The 13,951-nt window shown below is 46.1% G+C and overlaps 3 protein-coding genes across 3 annotated transcripts; 2 read left to right on the top strand and 1 right to left on the bottom strand.

Annotated features, from left to right (window-relative positions):
- Nucleotides 1-42: 42 nt before the first annotated feature.
- Nucleotides 43-4,385, top strand: LOC108093744 (ubiquitin-protein ligase E3B). Its single transcript, XM_017194014.2, has 7 exons — nucleotides 43-468; nucleotides 521-1,010; nucleotides 1,075-1,455; nucleotides 1,513-2,138; nucleotides 2,201-2,319; nucleotides 2,395-3,575; nucleotides 3,634-4,385. The coding sequence occupies exons 1-7, from the start codon at nucleotides 314-316 to the stop codon at nucleotides 3,916-3,918; spliced, it is 3,237 nt and encodes a 1,078-aa protein (XP_017049503.1). The 5' UTR covers nucleotides 43-313; the 3' UTR covers nucleotides 3,919-4,385.
- Nucleotides 4,386-7,015: 2,630 nt separating this feature from the next.
- On the top strand, nucleotides 7,016-9,133 carry LOC108093679 (T-box transcription factor TBX3). Its single transcript, XM_017193859.1, has 5 exons — nucleotides 7,016-7,202; nucleotides 7,268-7,433; nucleotides 7,588-7,855; nucleotides 8,101-8,238; nucleotides 8,306-9,133. Exons 1-5 carry the CDS (start codon nucleotides 7,112-7,114, stop codon nucleotides 8,879-8,881), a joined length of 1,239 nt encoding a protein of 412 aa, XP_017049348.1. The 5' UTR covers nucleotides 7,016-7,111; the 3' UTR covers nucleotides 8,882-9,133.
- A 1,339-nt stretch (nucleotides 9,134-10,472) lies between these two features.
- On the bottom strand, nucleotides 10,473-11,813 carry LOC108093659. The gene is made up of 3 exons (XM_017193839.2): nucleotides 11,563-11,813; nucleotides 10,969-11,508; nucleotides 10,473-10,817 (listed from the first exon to the last, which is right to left on the bottom strand). Exons 1-3 carry the CDS (start codon nucleotides 11,737-11,739, stop codon nucleotides 10,599-10,601), a joined length of 936 nt encoding a protein of 311 aa, XP_017049328.1. The 5' UTR covers nucleotides 11,740-11,813; the 3' UTR covers nucleotides 10,473-10,598.
- Between the last annotated feature and the right edge of the window lie 2,138 nt (nucleotides 11,814-13,951).

A 13,951-nucleotide genomic window follows, 5' to 3' on the forward strand; every position in this document is an offset into this window, starting at 1 on the left:
AGTGTTTTGGCTAGAAACAAGCCGTAACAAACAGTTGTTTAGCAAGGTGGTGTTTTTAAGGAAAAGAGCGGCAGCCACACTGCAAAGCCAATTGGAACTAAGATAATTTTTGTAAATTTTCTAAAATTATGATGCAGAAAAGATACAGCGATGCAGTGAATCAAGGCACTGAGTTAGTGCTCAGGACGAGGAAGTAATTGCTTCAAGATAAACACCCCGTAACGGCGACTATCCCAACGAAAACAATTGCACCACAGCCACAAAAACAACAACACATCACATCAAAGTCGCCATCAACTTGCTGCAGTGCAAAATGTTTGCCCAAAATCATAAAACTAGCTTCTTGGAGCAAAACAAGGCGGCGCGGGAAGAGCGGGCACTGGAAAAGCGCCGAGAACAGGCGGCCATTTTGCTGCAGGCCACCCTGAAAGGATATGCGGCTCGCAGGAAGTATCAGAAAAGGATCATGTATGTAATCGCCCATTCCCCAAAAACTTTAATAAAAAACAAAACCTTACAGCCATGATTTCGATGCCATGTTCACGGAGTGTCAGGATGACAAGGATGCCGAACTGGAACTGCTGGCCATCAATGTCTACCCGGTGCTTCGACGCTATCTCACACAAATCAAGCTGGATAAGAGCGATGTGCGGTCGCGGGAGCGTTTGGAGCGCATCTGTCGGTATATCATCAAGGCCATGGAAGCGGAGAACACGAAGCTGTCATACGCCGCCCTTTGTCTCTTCAAGGAGCGAAGTCTGCCGTGGATAGCGCACATCAAGATACTTCTCACCAACTGCCTGATATTGCTGCCTGAGCTCAAGCCGGAGAACCATGCCGACAGCCTAACCTTAGCCCTCTTCCTGCACACATTGGTGGTCTTCACGGCGCCCAAATCCTGGGCGATACTCAGGAGTGCGCAGTTCGAGAAGCTGCAGCCGGCCATGCAAAAGATCTGCTGCAATATTCAAGGGCATCTAGTGCAGCACGACTTCTACAGAACCATGCGAGTGGGTTTGACTTTCCTAACCATATATTATGGCTACTAATATCATATCTGATGTCATTCACCAGCTCGTTTTGCTGCGGGGCACGGTGCGCGAGGAGTTGTCCGTGAAACCCGTCACCCTGGTGGCCATCATCACGCTCTGCCTGCGTCCGCTGATCGATGGAAACTTCAGTCGTAATCTCCTGACCAAATTCCTTTCGGAAATTATGTCTGTGCCCGCTTTGATCTACCACCTTCACCAGAGTGTGCCGCAATGCCTGGATCAGTTCTCGTCCTTGGGGCTGCTGAAGAAGGCTTTGAGCATCTCAGAGGACTTGGAATGGTTTAAGGAATTCAGCGCTAGCATGCCAGGCACCAAGTCGTTGGCTTTTCTGGGAAACATAGTTAATCTGTTTAACATTGATGGCCAAGCTGAGTCCAAGGACTTGGCATACCCACTACTGCCTGTAAGTTGTGGGGAAAATATATTTTTCAACGGGAAACTAATGATTGAATCCCTATAGAAAACCACTAAATGGCTGCTGGAGCTTATACCCAACACGGTGACCACCAAGGGAGTCTTCACCCAATGGCACGAGCTTTTGGGCTGGCATACTCCCGGTCCAGAGCCAGCTCAAAATCAGAACGTGGCTCTGATTAAGAAGCAGTTTCACATGCTATGGGATCATCGCTGTATAAAGCTGCTGCTGGGAGATCTGCTGAAGGACATCAATCAAAACTACGAGCGCATTGAGTTCCAATCCCCCCAGCAGCCTTCCACGTCGAATCTGTTGCGACGGGCCTTGGAGCGCAGCTCGACGAGAGGAGTTAACTTAATAGGTGGCACGAACAGCAAGCAAAACAAACAGCAGTGGCGCAAACTGGACAATGAGGATGTGGTGCAGGTGTCCCGCATCTGTAGCATGTACTATGCTGCCCTCAACACTCTCTCCCAAATGAAGCTAGACATACTGACTGGCATTTGCTACAACGACAATGTGCTATACGATATTTGGCTGCTAATAACTTCCCTGGGTCCCAGCTGCGGCATGAAGGAGTACCTGGAGCTGCTTAAGTCCGAGTCCAACCTGCAGAAGCCACAAACTGCCATGCTGATGCTGTTTTGCGACTGTATGACGCACTATGTCACGTAAGAGACTCTACTTTCAAACTGACTAGATTTTCTATTGTAATGGATTATTTATTCTATAGGATTTTGGATGAATACGAAATGTACACGGAGCAGAATCCTTTTAAGCTGAATGATTATGTGATGCTGACCTACTTCCTTAACAATATTCTATACAAACTTATCAACGATAATCTTCTGGGTAAGCCTTTACTTTATATTTAAGAATATTTGAACTTTATGTTTAAATGTTTATAAATTCTCTTTCATTCTCCAGCAGGGGCCAAGAACATTACTCAGAATTCTGTTTTCCACTCGCTGCACACTTTAATGCTCTGTTTGTATCGCCGAGACTGCCGCCGCCCATTCACCCCGCCCAACCACTGGCTCATACCAGAGGTGAAGCCCTCAACTTTCATCAACGATCTGGAGAAGGCTAAGCGCAACGCAATGCTGCTGTTGGCCAAGATGCCGCACATTATACCGCACGAGGATCGGGTCAAGCTGTTCCGAAAGTTTGTGCAGAACGAAAAGGCGGTGATGGGACTGACGGAGAGTGCTTGCGCTTCGCCGCGTTCTGCTCTGATCGTCATCCATCGCGAGCGGATTGTGGAGGATGGGTACAGGCAACTGGCTGCGCAGCCAACGCAAGCTTTAAAGGGCGTCATCCGGGTGCGTTTCATCAACCAGCAAGGACTTCACGAGGCGGGCATTGATCAGGACGGCGTGTTCAAGGAGTTCCTGGAAGAGACCATCAAGAAGGTGTTCGACCCGTCGCTGAATCTTTTCAAGACCACCTCAGATCAGCGCCTGTATCCCTCGCCGATTTCCTACGTCCAGGACAATCATCTGCAGCTCTTCGAGTTCGTGGGTCGCATGCTGGGAAAGGCGGTGTACGAGGGCATCGTGGTGGACGTGCCGTTCGCCTCCTTCTTCCTCTCCCAGCTGCTCGGCCAGACGCAGCAGGCCCTGTACTCCTGCATGGACGAGCTGCCCTCGCTGGACAACGAATTGTACCGCAGTCTAACCTTCATCAAGCACTACAAGCAAGATGTGGCCGATCTTAACCTGACATTTTCCGTGGACCAGGATGTGATGGGCAAGATTGTGACGCATGAACTGCATCCGGGTGGCAAGGCGCGTGTGGTCAATGACCACAACAAGTTGGTCTACATCCACTATATGGCCTTCTTTCACATGAACACGCAGATTAGGGAGCAGACGATAGCGTTCAATCGTGGCTTCCGCAGCATTGTCAATCCGGAGTGGTTATCTCTTTTTTCGCCACCCGAACTGCAGCGCCTTATTTCCGGGGACACCGTCCCATTGGATTTGAAAGATCTACGCAAGCACACACAGTATTATGGTGGCTTTCACGACTCCCATCGCGTGGTGGGCTGGCTCTGGGATATTCTGGCCAAGGATTTCACGGAGGAGGAGCGAAAGCTGTTTTTAAAGGTGCCTTGTTGATATGCACATTATGCTTAAAAGTACTAATATTAAATATTCTTTCCAGTTTGTTACCAGCTGCTCGAAGCCTCCGCTTTTGGGTTTCGCCCACCTGGAGCCTCCCTTCTCCATTCGCTGTGTGGAGGTGGGTGATGATGAGGATACGGGGGACACGATTGGAAGCGTGATCCGGGGTTTCTTTACCATACGCAAGAAGGATCCGCTCAACCGCCTGCCCACCTCGTCCACCTGCTTCAATCTGCTAAAGCTGCCGAACTACCAAAAAAAGTCCACGCTGCGGGACAAACTTCGCTACGCCGTGAGCAGCAACACCGGATTTGAGCTGTCCTAAAGCAGCTTGAAGCTCTTTCTCCCACTCTTACTTCCTTATTTAATCACACATTTTGTATGTTACTCCTTTTTAAGGATCTTTTCGTAGGCAATTCGGTGTAAATGTGTTTTTAATGCTTTGTGTTCGCATCACAATCGGATTGGAAAACACATTTAATCAATCTTAAACACAATTATTAACAAATAAATATAAACGTATAGCTGTGATAAAACTATAATAAACTAAACGAAGAGTACACAAAAATACCAAGCTGAATTACGAATACTGGAACACACAATCCATTTTGGTGGCTGATGATAAAAACAAAAAAGAAATGTGTCTAGTAAATAATGTAAACGATTGTGGCCTGGCACACACAACAAATATCTAACCCACGTACAGTGTAAGCCAAAAGTTACATGTAAACCACGAACAAAAAAAAACCAGCAACAATAAATCTATGTGTCTGATTCATGTGCAAAATGTAAGCCTGTTTATCAGATTTGTCTTGCGTAAGGTAGCCTAAGCGCGTTCCCAAAGATAACAAACATGCAATTAGTGAGCGCAGCTCGAATTTCCCCGGGTTTTTCCAGCCCGAAAACTGAATGAAAATGGAAATGAAGCCGGACTCGACACGAGTGACGAGCTGCGCGAGCGCTAATGACACAAATCCGTCTGGACGGGGCCTGCAATCCCGAACTCCTCCGCTAATTGCCTGAGTCACACTCAAGGGTCTCGGGTCAGGGGCACTTAGACGGTCCGCAATAAGCGGAAATACGGCAAGAAGTTTATGCAAAGCTAGTCGAGTTACGAATTACCGGAAATTGCATAGCTGACTAATGACCGGAGACGGGCAACGGAAATGCGAGCAGGGATTAAGTAGATGTCCTTAAATAACGAGATATCCCCAGGAAAAATATGATTAGAAAGAGAATGTCAAAGGTTGGGTTGATAAACGTTATGGTCATTTTTATTTCCAAGAAGTTTATTTACCTTATACCGGTTCGAAATTTCATCAATAACCGAGTTCTTATCTTTAAAATTTCGAAACATAAAGTTTTTGGTGATCTGAACTAAAGGTTTGTCAGTTAAATTAATAGATATTATTTTCTATTATATTATTATTTTATCTTAAAATTAGTCTAACATAAAATGAATCGAATCCGCATCTCCGGAGGTAATTTGAGACTTTGTCCTGGTCATCGATCGTTAAGGATCTTTATGGGCTCCGTTCCGGTTCCCATTTTGGTACCCCCAAGGCGATGTCCTTTTGCGGTTTTGTCGGCCCGCTTTTGTCTCCAAGTCTTCAGTCGGCGGCCAGACAATAGCAAACAAATTGTAGAGCAGACCCACAAACAGGCAATAATCATAACAATAATTTCGAAAACTGCAGCGACGCAAACAGTCGGCGGTCGTCGGTGGTGCGCAGCCAGGTCATAAAACTCGCATCCTCGACGCTCCGGCTTTTGTTCCCTTCGATGAGAGGAGAGGACAGCATCTCGGGGACAAAGTGTGATGATTTTTATGACTACTCGCCTGTGAGTTTTCGCCGCCACCGTCGCCCTGGCACCCGAAAGATGCCACGAAAACAGGACAAGTGGCAACAAGTGACTGATCCGTTAGACATATCCTTTATTCCCAACCCATCCCACTTCGATGTTCAAGTGGCCCGGAGGCGACAGCGGCTTGGCGCCAGTTTGATTCGATGGCCACTCCCGGCTGCCGCAATTTGTTGTGGCCCAGCATCAAGTGCCGTTTAAAGGTTTGATTAGCCCGACTTATCACAAAGCGGATCTCTTTTCGGCGACCCTCCGTTGCAAACGGTAGCGGCGAGATTTCGTTGCATCTACAAGATGCGATGATGCAAGACTGCAGATAAGTTAAACGTTCTGGAGCAGATGGGTGCTGATCATGTCTTCAAGATATCTGTATCTAGCGGATATCAAGGGTTTAACACTCAAGAGCGCTCTCTTTAAAATGCCGATTATATAAATTATAAATATTTTTAAAGGTTCTTAAGAAAAACTCCATTCCATTTCTAGGCAAGTCTATGGGAAAAAGTAAATCATGACTTTCTAGATTTAAAAATGATATTGCGAAGAAATTTAAAGTATTTCTTTATATGTATCTTTTTTTACATAAGAGCCTTAATTTTTATAAAAAAAAGTCTTATATCCCATTTCTTGTTTGAATTTATTTGCCTTAAAATATTATTATTTATTATAAAACTATCAGAATTCAAACAAGGGCGATTAGAAGAACCCAATCATTAATAAAAACACATCGTAAAATACTTATGAAATCGAAATACATATTTGATTTTTTAGTAATCTAAATATCTCTATTTAGTTTACAAATTAAACAAATCACAAGACAGACATTAAAATATAATTCGATTTCGTGAAAGTTGAAAATGTAAAGAATGTTAAATAAATTTAAACCAAAATGTTTAAAGAACTTAATAAATCTTATACAAATCTAACATAAAAAATATTTCATCGCCTTTTTTTTGGATTGCCGCGTGCTCACAAAATTACAGCTTCCCATTTTTAGAAGGCCGCAATCTCATGGAACATTATTGGTTGGCCCATATCCAAAACGTTTTCCAGTTCCATAAATATTACAAGCGATTAGGCGACTTCAAAGAGCGCTTCCCCACATTTCCCCAGAAAAACCCCCAGTCTCATAGCCATAGCCGTTCCCCTTTCCATATAACGCTATCAGCTATCAGCGGCAAGATGGGTGCCGTGCCCCCAGTTCCAACAAAGGAGGAGGAGGAGGTCACCAGAACCCGAAGCCGAACCCCAAACCGAACCGAAACCGAAACCCCCTCTTCAGAGCATAACGAAAATGGCGTTCCGTCTGGCGGAGAGTGCGAGAGCGGGACGACATAGCTCTCACCGATAAGCCACCAATGGCAGGGAGAGATAAATATAGAAGCAGTGGGAGTGAGAGAGCAGGAGAGCGGCAGACCACTTGAGCAGGGGAACAGGTCCAACGACTACCTGATGATCGCGGAGGAACCGAAGAGCGAGGGAGGAACCCAACCGACCGGATTCGGGCGGAATCGAAGTAGTGCCCGCTCTCAGATTCCGAGAGACAGTCTCAATCTGGACAGCCAAGCGATCAGTTCGTGTTCCAGTCGATCGATACTACCCGCGGACCAATATCACACAAAATACCTAAGATAACATATCTCTAGGAAGACCCCAAAATGTTGACCTTGCCCAACATCGCCGATCTGCGTTTGCAGCAGCAGATTGCCCAGGAAATATACCGCCAGCAGATTATGCAACGATTGCCGGGTAAGTTTGGCATTATCACCTGGAAATTTGCCGTCGGCTAACTGGCAAATATATTTCTCCAATAGATCCCCTTTGCGGTTTGTTGCCCAATTTTGCCGGACACTTTGTCCCACCGCCGCCACCACCACAACCCACTTTACCCGGAGACGTGGAGGCCAAGCTGGAGAACAATGAACTGTGGCAGCAGTTCCACAGCATCGGCACCGAGATGATCATCACCAAGTGCGGCAGGTTGGTACCACTATTTACTAATTGCCTATTTGCTCGTCCCCATCAGCTTATCTCTTACGACGATAAGCCATCTGGTTATTTTGGGGCTTTCGCTGGAAACGTGTCACCCAACACATAGTAACATTATTAATATATTATCTTTATTCCTTTTTAGGCGCATGTTTCCCTCGATGCGCGTTTCTCTCAGTGGCCTGGAGGAGGAGGCCAGCTATTGTGTCCTCCTCGAAATGGTGCCCATAGGCGACTGCCGCTACAAGTTCTCGGGCTCCCAGTGGGTTCCTGCCGGAGGAGCCGAGCCCCAGAGCCCCCAGCGAATGTATCTGCATCCGGAGAGTCCTGCGACGGGAAAGCATTGGCAGTCGCAGGCTCTGCTCTTCAGCAAAGTTAAGCTGACGAACAACACTCTGGATAATAATGGACATGTAAGTGTGAAAACGATCTATATTTGAATAACTTTTATAACTCTGTAAACAGAAATTATAAAAAATGATGTTAAAGATACATCTTAATCTTCAATCTTCATAAAAATGTTCTATAAATATCACTGCTCCAGTTACGCATACATTTCCAAGAAATAAATATTTTTGGTTTAAAGATAATACAGTTAATCGAAATGTGCTAAAATGTTTACTTACTTATTTATCTTCTGTATTTTCCCCCTTTCCAGATCGTCTTGGCCAGCATGCACAAGTATCAGCCGCGTCTGCATGTCATTCGCACCTCCGATCTCGGCCAGATTCCCTGGGCTCCCCAGCAGGCCTTTGTGTTCCCGGAGACGGAGTTTATAGCCGTTACGGCTTATCAGGTGTGTGCTGCTATATCTCAGTCTAAGTACGAGATGTGATAACTAATCCCCGTGTTTGCATTTGCAGAATGACCGCATAACCAAGCTGAAGATCGACAACAATCCCTTTGCGAAGGGATTCCGTGAGTCGGGTCAGTCGCGGTGCAAGAGGAAGATCAATGACTCGCCACCGCCAACGCAGCCGGAGGTTACCCAGGTGGACCCGATGCCATCGCCGCTGGCCAAGCGTTTGCGACTGGTGGAGGAAGTTCCCCAGCATCACCATCACCATCAGAATCAGCACCCGAATCTTCAGAGCCTTCCAATGCAGCGTCACTATCTGCTGGATACTCTGGAGGCCAATTTCTATATGCCAGCGCCACCGCCGCCGTCGATTGATTATGCCAGGCACATCGGAGGCTATCCAAGTTGGGCCTACACCCCTCCCTCGCCGGCCTCCTCCGTTTCGTCCTCCTCGGCGGGTTCCTCCAGCGGTGAATCCTCGGCCGAACGGGAGGCAGATGCCGACACCTTTGTGGATGTGGTCGGAACCGCCACTACTGCTCCTCCAGCCTCAGCTCCCTCGCCCAGCGATCCAGTGCCCAAGCCAAAACGAAGCAGCTTCAGCATCTCGGACATATTGGGAACCAGCTCGTCCATTTAAACCAGATCCAGTCCGAGGGGCAGGTGCTCCCATTTGGCTTGAAATCGGTGCCTTGTACATTTAATTAGCGTTTAGTTGCCATCGTCTGCTTAGTGTCTAAGCTAAATTGTGATATTTTGCAGTTAATTAGGATTTCCAGGTATTTGCCATCAGTATTTATCGTATTTATTATGCAATTTTAATTGTTCAAATGATTTCGTAATGGATTTATTGTCTTTGGCATTTTAATGCGGCATAAATAAAATATCTATGTATACACACACTGAATCCAATTGAGATATGTATGGATTTCTGGGAGCAAACAATGCCTGGAATGTGGAGCAATTAGAGGCGACAGACAAGACCGGGGACCTGTATAAATTCCCCAATAACTTCCCATGACTGCGCTTCGAATCCTGTTCCAGCAATTTGTGTGTTGCATGCTTCCCATTTGCCTGTCGTCGCCGAATACATAATTCGGTTTCGGTTTGGGTTTCGGTTTCATATCTCCCGCATGCGAGGCATAAAAACCTGTTCCCTGCAAGAAACCCACGGGCCTCCCTTCTAAGAGCAGAATAACCCACCGGCATCCAGCAATAAGCAACCAGCAACATCGGCAGCAACAACATGGACATGGGCTTATCAGCAGATCAGAGCGAGCCGCATCTTAAACGCTGGCGCCGGCGCCAAGTTAAATGCGCTGATTGAGCGCCACGATCGCCGGCAATCCTGGCGAGCAGCAGTCCGACTTGGAGTCCCCAATCCACAGTGCACAATCCCGGGTAATTGATGTTTTCACATTGTAGTTGTTAGCGAAACTGTGGCCATTTACATGCAATTGTCCCGGTGTCCCATCACACATCTCCATGCTATCGAGCGGAAACGAGGCGGTGCCTTTGATTGCCAAAGTCCACCAGTCGCAAGTGTTGCCCCCAAACAGAGAGCCGGCTAGATGATTGGCCGAACAGGCCAGCTTCGACGGTGGCATTCGCTTCAGTTCGCGTTAAGAAACAATTGTTAAGAGCCAGGATCGCAATATCCCAACGATACCCACACACGTTGCTGCAACCTGTTTTCGGGTCCATTCATGTTGCCGCTGGAAGTGTTTATGGGCTCCACATTAGCCACACTGCATATTCATGTTAAACGTCGCCAAAAGACTAACGACAATGTTCGGCCCATTGTGTTGTTGTTGTTTCTGCTGCTGCTGCTGCTGCCGCTGCCGATGTTGCCTCTACCTTTACCTGAAATTTATTGAATTCTCATTTGGGGGCCTTCCGCTTGGCCAAGAAGAGAGAGTCCATGTTTGGGGGCCGGAGCAAAGCAAACGTTCGCATGTCAGCGGCAAATGAGCTCCGACCCGAGCTCACTCGGCGATCTGCCAGCCGAGATAAGCCATAGCCATTCCCTCCTCTCCACAGGCATGTGTAATTTCCTTGGAAATTAATGTTGCCGCGGCCGAAATCAAAGTCACGGGCAGCATTTTTCGCTGGCGACAATTTTATCGGCAGCACAATGAAATCATTTGGAGCCGGCGACGACGTTCCCATTCAACGTTGGCGATATTATGTCTTCGCCGCAGTTTGACAGTCGCATATGTTTGGCGCTCTAATTGCTTTGGTAGTTCCCAATCTTTTATTGAAGAAAGACAACCCCTTATAGAATAAATGTCAATTCGTCCAGCGGGTATGTGATGTGATGTTATGATATAAAGTTGATATTATAATAGTTGTATCGTCTAGTAGATGCGATCGCCAGTGCGCATGGTGGGACGATGGTGCCAGTGGTTTGGATTCTTCGGCTCCACCAGTCGGCTCAAATCGAAGCCGGCTGGTACTACAATGGGTTGCTTAATGCCTTTCAGCGCAGGCGATATCTTCCGGGGAGTTTCTACTTGCATCCTTGGCAGAGGAGATACGTATTCCTCGGTTTTCTCGATCGGAGGTGCCACAGCGATCTGAAAGAGAAATGCATGAACATTTAATATTTAACCTAAATAATTGAAAATGCGACTTATAAAGACAGCTAGGTGTGGTCTTGGCTTATCTTCAAGTCAGTTTAAATAAACAAGTGAACCAATAAAGACCAAAACCTAAAGGGGAACCTACCGTTGCTGTATCCACATTGTCTTTCTCCTTCTTGTCCTGCTCCAAATAAATATCCGCTTGCTTTCTAGCCAAATCCCTTTCAAAATAGGCCTCCAGGGCCACGGAAAACTGTCGCAAGCGTGAGGCCTTTGGCTGGCTTGTTTTTTGCTGTAAGTCCACCCAAATTTCGGTAAAGGCGTATTTCTGCATAGCCTCTGTTTGGCAACTGTTGTTCAGGTGCTTTTCAAGAACCGTTGGTGAATGGTCCAGGCTGAAAACGTTGTTGCAAGGCATCTGCTTTGAGGAGAGTTCCGGCACGTCCCACGGACTGTTGAATACGGGATCTGGCTTTTGCTGGTTTGTTGGCGAAATGTTGAACTTGTTGGGAGTCTTGAAGTGTCCCATCCCCTGTGTGGCTTTTCCTGTTGAGGCACCATCACAGGCGGATGAGTCACTGGAATGGACCTCCACATAGGACGACTTTGGCTTCAAGACGATTCCAGAACATGAGGGCTTTGAAGAGACACCAGCGGCTTGGGCCACCTGGTCGGAATCATTGATCTGCGAAGGACATTCTTATCACTTTGGGCTAAATATAGAGCCGATTTCACTTGCCTTATTGTCCAAATTCTCTACAGAAGTCTCATGCTCCGATCCGGACTCAAAGTCCGCGGCGCTGTCGATGTCGCTCTCCGAAAGGGAAGGGCTCAGGTTGTCCCAGGATGCATCGCTCTGGTTAAAGGAGTGGAATGAGTCATTGTCCGAGTCACAATTATTAGCGATAAGGCTCATTTCGCTTAGTTTTTCTCGTTGCTTGCGTTAAATTAAAATAATTGGTTCCAAATGGCGGCTATAGTCAAAATGACAAGTGCAAGGGTTGCCAGGAGTTTCAAGGGTAATGGCACTTGTCATTATTTTTGATGCGTGCTTGGGGCTGTTTCCACTTTTGCTGCGGTTATAAAATAAATTAAAAAAATTTTATAAGTAATAACTTAAAATTTATACATTGGTCTTTGTTTCTTTGTATTAAAATCATAAAAGTACATATTGCATGTAATTTAACGTACTTCAAAATCCAATGTTGTCAGTTTCTATTACATATTTTAAACAAAATTAAAATTCTTATATATATTTTAAAACTTCCGCCCAATTAAAGTTGTGAGTTTCTCTCTAGTGGAAGCCCGTGTCTCCTGCTTCACGACAACTGGCAACTCTGGCAAAGCTTATCATTAAATGGCGCGCATTAATTTGAATTTGATTTTGTGGTTTGTATTCGAAGACAACAAAAGTATGCAAATAGATGGCGGAAGACAATGCTGCTGCATTTTGCACTCAATAGAGTCGTAAACAAAGCCAAGACAATGGGAAGAGGACCTCTGTAAAGGATGTGCGTACTTGACGACTGCCATTGTGCTCCGGTTTTGATTGTTCCACCTCGAGTATTTTCGAACTGATCCCGAGATTTGCCCATATGATCATATATATGCACCAACCCATCCAGAGAGCACTGTAGTGGACCTGCTTATGTGGGTGATTTTCATTATCCTCTAATTGTTTGTGCCATTGTTCACACGATAGGTTTGAGAAATTACACGCTTTGTTAATTGTGCCAGCCCAAAAGGGTCGCTCCTTCCTCATATTCAGCATGCATATTCCAGCCCACATGTGAGCCCATTTGCATAAACTGCTTTTACGGCCTTTGTTGGCCAATGGCCAGTCTTCTGCCGCCGTTGAGCCTCATCGCGGTGGTGGTGGGTTTGTTCTGCTCTAGTTTAAAACCCCAGCTTAGTTGGGATGTCTGGTTACAGAGGGTACAGGTCGATTTGGGAACACAGACGACCTGGTCCGGTGCATCCGTTTTATGGCTTGGCCCCGGCGACACGGAAACCTTTCTTTGCCACGCTTTGTTGCATTCTCCTCGCGACCAATATATTTGCATTGGCCAACAATAAAAACTCAAGTACCACCGCATTGTTGCCATCTTGTTTGCCTAACGCCGGGCGCAGACCGAACCAAAGTTTGAGGATGGGCTCAGACGGAGGCTGTCTGGGATTTACTCTGGGACCTACTCTAGATCTTTAAGAACCTTAAATTGATCCGTATATAGAAAATAGTGAAGATCGATGTGTTGTGATCGTAAATTTCAAATAGGTATGAGTAGATTTTAAAACTTTATAGCGGTAATATCTCTGAAGGTAACACGCCATCAAAAAATATAGGTAAATAATAAAACATTTCGAAGCAATGGTAACTTTATTAATTTAAGTTAACCTGCGAATATATTCAGAGTGGTTTTCACAAGAGTAGATTTATTCAAGCACCTGATGGCAAACCATTTGAATCGCGATCCTTATCCCGATTCAAGTCTCAATTTGTAGTGGCAGCCACGCGTGCGCTGCGTAAAATGCTTTTTCAACTCATTAGCACCGACAGTGCCAGTTCCCCCTAATAACTAATTAACTTTCGTTTAGGAAACAATTTCCCCCTTTTTCGAGTTCCCCAAATTCGTGTTTACACAACAAAAATGCTGCTCGACAAAGTGTATCTAATTTCATAACATAACAGAAAAGAGGCAACTTGCAGCGGCCAGGCAACAAATGTGGCAGCGTAAAAAGCAACAGCCATAGTGCATTAATTATCCGGGGACCTGCGACATCTGCCGCGGATGGACGGGGTTTCTTCTTTTTTTTGGGGGGTGAGGATGGGGGAAGTACAGCCATTTAATGAGGCATTCATTGCACTCGCAACCTTGCGCCTGTCAACACACGCACTCGCACACACGGCCGACATCTGTCACCCGTTCCAGTCTGGGATCCCCTATAAAACCGCAGGCCTGAAGATCGGAACCGATCCCCGGAGACATAGAAAGACGGCCATGCAATCGGCAACAATTTCAAATCGATTTGGTACACCGAAAGAAAAACGGCGATCGACAAGGTGATTTGTTCCAAATGGAATTTTCTAAAATATATTTTTATCGTAATTCCTAATAAATTAACTATTA

The sequence above is a fragment of the Drosophila ficusphila genome, unplaced genomic scaffold, assembly GCF_018152265.1.
Source record: "Drosophila ficusphila isolate 14025-0441.05 unplaced genomic scaffold, ASM1815226v1 contig_106, whole genome shotgun sequence".
Lineage (NCBI taxonomy): Eukaryota > Metazoa > Arthropoda > Insecta > Diptera > Drosophilidae > Drosophila > Drosophila ficusphila.

Excerpts from the sequence above, each read along its gene's own strand:
- LOC108093744 (XM_017194014.2), top strand. The coding sequence starts at position 314 with ATGTTTGCCCAAAATCATAAAACTAGCTTCTTGGAGCAAAACAAGGCG. Across the intron at positions 1,011-1,074 it reads ACTTCTACAGAACCATGCGA|CTCGTTTTGCTGCGGGGCAC; the intron begins GTGGGTTTGACT and ends GTCATTCACCAG. Across the intron at positions 2,139-2,200 it reads TGTATGACGCACTATGTCAC|GATTTTGGATGAATACGAAA; the intron begins GTAAGAGACTCT and ends TTTATTCTATAG.
- LOC108093679 (XM_017193859.1), top strand. The coding sequence starts at position 7,112 with ATGTTGACCTTGCCCAACATCGCCGATCTGCGTTTGCAGCAGCAGATT. Across the intron at positions 7,203-7,267 it reads GATTATGCAACGATTGCCGG|ATCCCCTTTGCGGTTTGTTG; the intron begins GTAAGTTTGGCA and ends TTTCTCCAATAG. Across the intron at positions 7,434-7,587 it reads ATCATCACCAAGTGCGGCAG|GCGCATGTTTCCCTCGATGC; the intron begins GTTGGTACCACT and ends ATTCCTTTTTAG.
- LOC108093659 (XM_017193839.2), bottom strand. The coding sequence starts at position 11,739 with ATGAGCCTTATCGCTAATAATTGTGACTCGGACAATGACTCATTCCAC. Across the intron at positions 11,509-11,562 it reads TAGAGAATTTGGACAATAAG|ATCAATGATTCCGACCAGGT; the intron begins GCAAGTGAAATC and ends TGTCCTTCGCAG. Across the intron at positions 10,818-10,968 it reads ACAATGTGGATACAGCAACG|ATCGCTGTGGCACCTCCGAT; the intron begins GTAGGTTCCCCT and ends TTTCTCTTTCAG.